The following is an 8,526-nucleotide window of genomic DNA, read 5'->3' on the forward strand; positions in this document are numbered from 1 at the left end:
TGGCAGTAACATTTTGGGGAATTAAGACTACTTCATTAAGAAAATTAGACTTAAGCTGAGACTTGAAGGAAATTAGGAGTTCTAAAGGGAAAGAGACTTATATATGTGAAGGACAATCAATGGAAATGTAGGGAGACAAGAGATGCATTGCAGGTCATGGGGAAGGAAACTTCTAAGCACTATCAGATAAAAATACACGAAACAGAACCAAGAATTTTACTGAGCCAAATCATTTTGGTCTTAGTTGTTTTAGTGCTGCAATGACATCCCTGTTCCTCAGACTGTATATTAGAGGATTAAAGAGTGGGGTCACAATAGTATAAAACAGGGCAACTACTTTGTCTACTCCTGGTGAGTGGCTAGACTTAGGTCTCAAATACACAATAAAAGCAGACCCATAGAATAGGCCCAAAACTATCAGGTGAGAGGAACAAGTAGAGAAGGCTTTGCGTCTCCCCATGGCAGATGGTAACTTCAGTATGTTCTTGATGATATTGGTATAATACCAGAATATCAACAGTGCAGGAAATGTAACAAAGATAAAAGTACCAAAAAAAACCGATAGCTCATTCAAGGAAGTATCTCCACACGCCAGTTTCAAAATTGGGGGAATGTCACAGAAAACATGATTGAGTTTATTAGACCCACAGAAAGACAGAGAGAAAAGCTGGCATGTTTGTCCTATCTGAATTGGAATTCCAATTATCCACGCTCCAGTAACCAGCTGATTACACTTTTTGGGGTTCATGATGAGAGGATAGTAGAGTGGCTTACAGATAGCCACATAACGATCATAGGCCATCACAGTCAGAAAGAAGCATTCGGTGCCTCCTAGACTAAGGAGAAAACCAAGCTGCACAGCACAAGCTACTAAAGAAATACTTTTCTTCTGGGTCCAAAGGTCTGATAACATTCTTGGCATAGTCACTGTTGTGTAGCAGATTTCTAAGAAAGAAAAATTTCCAAGAAAAAAGTACATAGGGCTTTGGAGAGCAGCAGTAACTTTGGTAATGACAATGATGAGGCCATTTCCAACCAGGATACTTGTATAGATTATTACAAAAGTGCCAAAGAGAAATCCTTGGAGGCTTGGAAGATCAGAAAATCCCAGGAGAATGAATTCCATCACCATGCTGGTATTTGTTTCTGCCATTTTTTTCTCTGTATTACAGTGTGAAAATTAATGAAATCATAGAAATCAAATCAATGCATCTTTCTATGTCAACTGTCTTTTCCTATAAAATGAATGCTTTCAATTGCCCTAGACATAAATAATATACTCTCATTGACTTTCAGTATTCTATGATTTCAAGTTCATTTTAATTGTATTAGCCAGAGAATTACAAAACCACAAAATTTCAGAGTCGAAAGGGATGTTAGCAGTTATTTCATCCATTATATACTAGGAAAATAGTCCCCATTCCAACTCAAGTGACAAATCAATTATCCAGATTCTCCTATTTGTGAACTTTCATTGAAGGAACTGTTTACATCCTTGATAAAATTTTAATGATGATAATTTTTCTATATTTATTAATAAATCAGTCTCTCCTTGTCTCTGTCTCTTTCTCTCTCTTTCTATCTCTTTGTCTTTGTCTCGATCTCTCTCTTTTTCTTTCTCTCTACTTCATCATGGCATTAATTCTAAAGTGTATTTTTTAACTTTTTATTCTTTGTTCCCAATTTGTCTTTTGAATCTAATCACCTTTTAACTTTGACAATATTCTCTACATGCAAGACAACCAGTATATCCTGTAATCTGATTTATATTCTGAGTATTGTCTTCTGTATGAAAAGCATTTAACATGGCAACATAAAGCATGAATTGAATACCTTTAAAAACAGAAAGCAGATGTTTAGGTGCCTTTCATATCAAAGTGAAGAGAATTAATCCCATAATTATTCTTGGAAAATCCACTTTTTCTCAGTACAAGGCAATATTTCATAGACTTTTTATGTGTTCATCCTTTGGTTCAAATATTTTTAAATCTCATTTCAAACAACTGCTTTGTTTAGCCAAGATTTTTGTTATCCTTCAAATAAGCCTATGTTCTAATTCAAATTTTTCATATATTATTTATTGTGAAATTTCACCTTATCACATTGGCACAATGTCACATTTCATCATGTACTTTGTGGATTGTTAGTGTCAACTCCTGTGTCACTTTCAATTCATTTTTTTAGCCTCTTCAAATTTGACATTTCTTACTCTGTTGACAAAATGTGAATCAATAGAGGCTAAAAATCATTCCCTGGGACAATTCAGAGACATCTCCTACTGAACTGACATTGCAACAATCAGTGAATTAATGGTCATTTTTAAGTGTCTACAAGATGTCAGAAATTGTATTAGATTGTTATCTTTTTAAAATTTAACATACACCTGTCATTTTTTTCAATATGACATTTCCAAAAACATACATCTACACAAATTCTTAAGGTCATATATCATTGTTTGCTTTGAATAATGTCAAGATAGATCCAATGTAGTTATTTTAAAGATATGATATTAGACTTAATATGTCCCTCAATTCAGCATTGCAAATATAGCTCCTTGTTTTGGGTTAAGAGATTTTTTCCTTGAATTTCAAGACAAGTAACATGATCGATTATTGAAAATCTTTAGCACTCAAACATTGGAATATATTAGTAAAAACTAATGAAATTAATACTAAATGAAAGTGAATCTCCATCTAGCCCAGGAAAATAATCTGGGATTGAAAAAGGAAAGGTATATGAGTAAATGCCCAGTAAATTTTTTTTAGGTTTTTTTTGCAAGCCAAATGGGGTTAAGTGGCTTGCCCAAGGCCACACAGCTAGGTTATTATTAAGTGTCTGAGACCGGATTTGAACCCAGGTACTCTTGACTCCAAGGCCGGTGCCTTATCCACTGCACCACCTAGCCACCCCAATGCCCAGTAAACTTAAGATAAATTCAAAATCTTTTCTATGGAATCTTTTTTTTTGAAATTTTCTTTAGGCATTATCAAATAAAAAAGATGATTGAAATAATGTTTGTCTTTAATATGTTACAAATATTTTTTCTATGCTGTGAGCCTGCGATCAAAAACAAAATTCACAGTGAAGAGAATTTTGTACACATTAACAACAACATTATGAGTTGACCAGCCTTCATGGATGGAGCTCCTCTCAGCAGTAAGGATAGCTAGAGCAATACTATTAGAAGAACTAATGAACAATGCTATCCCCATCCAAAGAAAGAGAAACAAAACAAAACAACAACAAAGACCTTCAGAATCTCATGAACTCTTTAGTCACTTTTTAAAGGGTTCCTTTATATACTTATTTCCCTTAATCCCAATTCCTCAGACCAAAATGACTAATCATTAAACGTGCTTAACACAAATGTGCATTTACAATATTAAACTTACTGTTCTCCACTGAGGGGAGAGGGTTGGGAAGGGAGGGGGGTGTGGATGGAAATTTTGTAACTTAAAACTATACTTATGTATATGGATGAATGTTTTAAGACTTTCAAAAGCTAAATTTGGAAAAATAAAATATCAATTTGAAAATGAAAATTAACCACATGCTATTTTTACAAATTATTTCTTAGACATGATACTAATTGATTTGAAATAAAATCTATTATCTATCAAAATATACTCTGGATTTTGAGGGATCAGAGATGCTCTTTACTGTAACTTGGTCCCTAAGAAATATCTTAAGATATGAAGACAGTAGGCAGATTAATCATCTAATCTATAAAAAGTTAGATTTCTTGATTAAGATGTGAAATTAGGGTGCTAAAATATTTCATTTTTATTAGACTGTGATGGAATGAAATCATATTCAATGCATTTTTAAAACAAACTATGAAAATAAAAATATATTAATAACTGATAGGTATATTTCCATTTCAAGTATTCCCAAAACCTCAAACTATAACATCTTATTTAAATCTCAAGACAAACCTGAGAGGTACATATTTTGGATGGCTTTATTTCTTCATTTCATGTCTAAAAAGAGTCTTAAGTGACAAGTCCATAGTCACACAATAAGTGTTTGTGTCACAATTGAGAGAGTCTTTACTTGATTGCAGACACAATATTACTCTCCCTTCTACATGATATTAGTCCTTAAATAAACATTAAAATACCCACTTCAAGCTCCTAAATTCTGCAAACTGAATAGTAACTTCCTTGCAAAATGTTGATTGCATCAGTGTCAGAGTGGTCATAGTACTGCAAAAAGAAAATTACGCTTTATCTTCTTTGCTCTTTGGGGATAACTTTTCTCCCAGGTCACAATTTTAATTTTAATCCCAGAGAAAGAAATCATTCTGACTTTAGGCCAATTCTTTAAAAACTCTTAATGAGTTCATGTGATAGAGCCCTGGGATTTGAATCCGGAAACCTTGGTTACAGTTGTGCTTACCTCTAAGTTCTTTCAAATTGGTTTTATTTTTGATAATCTCAAAGATCCAGTACAAAATAGAAGGAAACTTTAATAAACCCATCAGAACCTGGAATACAGAGTATAGAACCTTTTCTCCCTTTGTGTAAATTTTGTTCTACTCAACAGAGAACTTAGACTCACACTTAAAGACAAATTTGGTAAATAAATATGATAACAGTTCTATTACATTTCAAAACACCTGAAATCAGTCAAGCAGAAATCTTTTACCCCTATTTTCTTCATCTATAAAAAGGGATGATACTTTCAGAATTATTAAGGAGATTATGCAGATGATCTGGAGTCAAATGCCAAGGTGAAGGCAGAACACTAGTCAAGCTTTCACAATGCCCCCTCCGCTAATTTTAAAATAATGCTTCTAATCCAATTATGGACCAATTTAGCCAACTAAGGTCATAGTTGGGCATTTTTTCAAGAGCAAGACAAATGGGGGGATCAATAACAGTTTTTTATAACTTGGAGTACAGGTCAATCCACATTATGTTGGCAGCAATGCTACCTGCAAGCCTTGAGATAAGTTATTAAAGGAACAGCTTCAGAAGCACTTAGTCCAGACCCAATAAGGGGATTGAATAACTTCTCAGAAAGATTACAAGAGACCAGTTTAGTCTTTTTGGTCACTAGACCAGGCACTGTTAGGCAACTCCATTTCTCACCTTTACTTCTTGGTCACAATTCCAAGACATAGAGATGGGAAGTGGAAGGGGTCCTAAAGAGCATTAGCACATGAAGCTACAAGAGACCAGTGATCTTTCTTTTATAAAGACCAGAGAACAGATCAAAGAGCTAAAATCACACCTCTCTCCACTGCACACTTCCTTGAAAGCACAGAAAAACTTGGAGACATCCAGAACCTTCTGCAAAAATAGGAGAAAAAGGTTAAAGCTAGTGACAATGGTCCTCTTCCTCATTCACAGCAGGTAAAGCAGAACTGAATATTAATATCAAACTCAAATTCTATAAATAGAAAAATGGAAAATGGAAAACTCATCAAACCATAAACTAATGAACTTGATCTTAAAATTCAATTATAGTAAAAAGAAAGATAAATACAGAAATTCAGAAGAAGAGAATAACATGAAATTAGCAATTATCTGAGAACCCCCAAGAGAGGGCTTTGCATTAGAAAGAAATCTAAAAAGAATTCCTAATATTGAAAAAGCAGTAAAAATGTAAAAATCAATTAGATTCATAAAAGAAAAACTAAGAAATGAAATGAGAGTAGATAAATACAATTTATGAAAATAGATTTAATAGCTTGATAAAGTGCATAAAAATTTTCAAAAAAAGTATACCTTAAAAACAGAATCGATTAAATGATTAAAAAGATTCAATAACTCTTTGAAGAAACTAATTCAGAATTAGAATTGGGCAAGTGGAAATAGGAGACACTAAGGAACAGTAAAAGGGGCAAAATAATAGTCATAAAAAGATAGAAATAAATGAAAACAAATAATGTAATATTTTTGGACTATCTGAAAACCTTGATCAAAAAAAGATTCTTGACATCATATTTGATGAATTACAAAGAGAAAATTTCATGTTATTTTAGAATAAGAGGATGAAATACAAAAAATTCACCAATTAGATCCTAAAACAATTCTAAAAGGAAAACTTCCATGAATATTAAATAATAAATTTTAGAGCTCTCAAGTAAAGGAGAGAATACTGAAAGTAGCCAGAAATTCAAGGATAATGATGTCCCAGTAAGGATCTCATAAGATGCCAAAACTTCCAAAGTAAAGGAAAAGAGGCTTTGCTATATGATATTCTTTCTATAGGGGAAAAGAGGTAGCACACAAGACTAGAAAAAACAAAGTATAATCTTTTTGGATGAAATGCATATTTAATGAAATAGAATATTATCAAGCACTGGAGATCAAAAGAGCAGAAAGGAGTAAAACATCTGATACTCAAACAGAAATATCAAAAGAAACATAAGGTAAACATGAAAGACAGATTATAGAGTACATTGCAGAGCTAAAGTGTTTACATTCCTAAACGAAAAGATAAACAATGCAACTGATCCTTGTTAGGGCAGTTAAAAAAGTCATGTAAAGGGGACATGGATGAGAGTCACCTATGTTTGAATAATCTAAAAAAACGGAGGAGTGAAAAAAGTGACGTTGTGCAAGAATGGATAAGGAGGAGAAAAAAAGACGAAATGATCATTTTTCTATAAAAGAGATACTCAAAGAACTTATATAGAGTAGTTGAAAATTAAGGGGAGACAGTCCCATCGAAATGGGTTCAAAGAGAATTACACACACATATACACAGATTCAGATACACATACAGAATCAGTTGGGTATAAAATTAATTTTACCATCAAATAAGGAATAAGGAAACAATAAAGAGAAGAGATGTGTAATAAGAGGAATGTTATATTGAAGGGAAAATTAGTAGAAATGAAATAGATGTTTGAGGAAGTACGGGGTAAAAAAGTGATAGATCATGATAAAGAATCAAATATTTAAGAAAATATATACTATTCATAATATTAATGTGAATGAGTATACTCATTCATAAAACAGAAGCATATAATAGAATAGATTTAGAACTCTGAATCCAACAATTATAAGAAACACCCTTAAAACAGAAAGATAGAGAGTTCTATTAAGGCAACGGAAGCAGAAACTAATAAACTTCATCTAAAGAAGTAGCAGTCATGATCTCTGAAAAAACAAATACAAAAATAGACTTATGTAAGAGATAAACTAAGAGATAATAAATTTTGATAAAAGGTACCATAGACAATATTCTGAATATATGAGCACCAAGTGATAGAACACACAAATTCTGAAAGGAACAGATGAGTTGCAGGAGGAAATTAATATTAAAATTATACTGATGGGGGAACCTACACTTTCCCCTTTTCTCATCTAGCAGTATATATGCATAAAATAGCAAAATATGTTATGTATGAATAGAAGTATATAATATTTTTATGTAAAAGCCTCTGGAGAAAACTTGATGAGAAGAAAAATCAGTCTTTTTCCTCATCTGCACATGGTATCTTCACAAGATTGTCTATTTTAGTCCCTAGCAATATCAAAAACTGTTAAGGGACTTGAGGCTGACTGTGTTGTTCCTTTTGAATAAGATGAGACCCTTTTGGTTCAGGAAGTGAGCTCCAGTCTTCCTCTTGGTGGTCTAACATTGTTTACCTCTTCGGGCATTTTTTTAATTGGTGCACACTTGAATCACAAGTTGTTTACTGTTCCTTGATTGGAAACAGTTGTTTGCTGTTCCTTGATGTGAAACTGTTGTTATTTCATGTGGCTTTTGCTGATAGCCAAGAGTATAATTGCAGGGAGCAGGAGGGACGAGAAAGAGGATTCTGAGTTGTAATCATTTGAAGTTAGAACAATAAAGCTGCCTATTTGCTTCTCCTCTGGCCTGTGACTCTGCAGAACACGCTGGTCATGTCCAGGTGCACACCGAAGACCTGGGAGAGGCAAGGCTTGGCTGCCCCTGGAGAGAGAATCCGGACAAAAAACAAATGCAGGAAAGCAAAAATGATAAATGCATCCATTTTAACCCATAATGAAATATATATATATATATATGTATATATATATATATAATATATATATATATACATATATATATATATATATATATTATTCCTCAAAATTATATATACATATATATATATATATATATATAGAGAGAGAGAGAGAGAGAGAGAGAGAGAGAGAGGAAGAAAGAAAGAAAGAGAGAGAGAGTTAAGGAATAAAAGACTAAAAAATTAAGTAGGAAACAAAATAATATAAAGAATGGTTGGTTAAAGAGAAATCATAGAACTCATTAATTTCATTAGAGAAATATATCCATATAAGAAAACTCATATATATAATTGACAAAGAAAAAGAACAAATTACAAATTCCCAAAAATGAAAATAAAAATCATATAAAGACACAAATATAATTGTAATTTTAAAAATTAATTAAATTCATAAATAAAATTAGAAAATGGTTAATATTAATAAAGGGAAAATAGGCAAATCATTAGTGAATTTGATTAAAAAAGGAAGGAAACCAAATTATAAATTATAAAGTATAAAAAATTAGAAAAGAGATTATGAC

The 8,526-nt window shown here is 32.3% G+C and overlaps 1 protein-coding gene across 1 annotated transcript; it reads right to left on the bottom strand.

Annotated features, from left to right (window-relative positions):
- Window positions 1-229: 229 nt before the first annotated feature.
- On the bottom strand, window positions 230-1,153 carry LOC141516906 (olfactory receptor 10AG1-like). The gene has a single exon (XM_074227862.1). The coding sequence runs from the start codon at window positions 1,151-1,153 to the stop codon at window positions 230-232; it is 924 nt and encodes a 307-aa protein (XP_074083963.1).
- Window positions 1,154-8,526: the final 7,373 nt, after the last annotated feature.

Source organism: Macrotis lagotis, chromosome 3, assembly GCF_037893015.1.
Source record: "Macrotis lagotis isolate mMagLag1 chromosome 3, bilby.v1.9.chrom.fasta, whole genome shotgun sequence".
NCBI classification, from domain to species: Eukaryota; Metazoa; Chordata; class Mammalia; order Peramelemorphia; family Peramelidae; genus Macrotis; species Macrotis lagotis.

What these genes read in the sequence shown, in the direction of transcription:
- LOC141516906 (XM_074227862.1), bottom strand. Translation starts at nt 1,153, where the DNA reads ATGGCAGAAACAAATACCAGCATGGTGATGGAATTCATTCTCCTGGGA.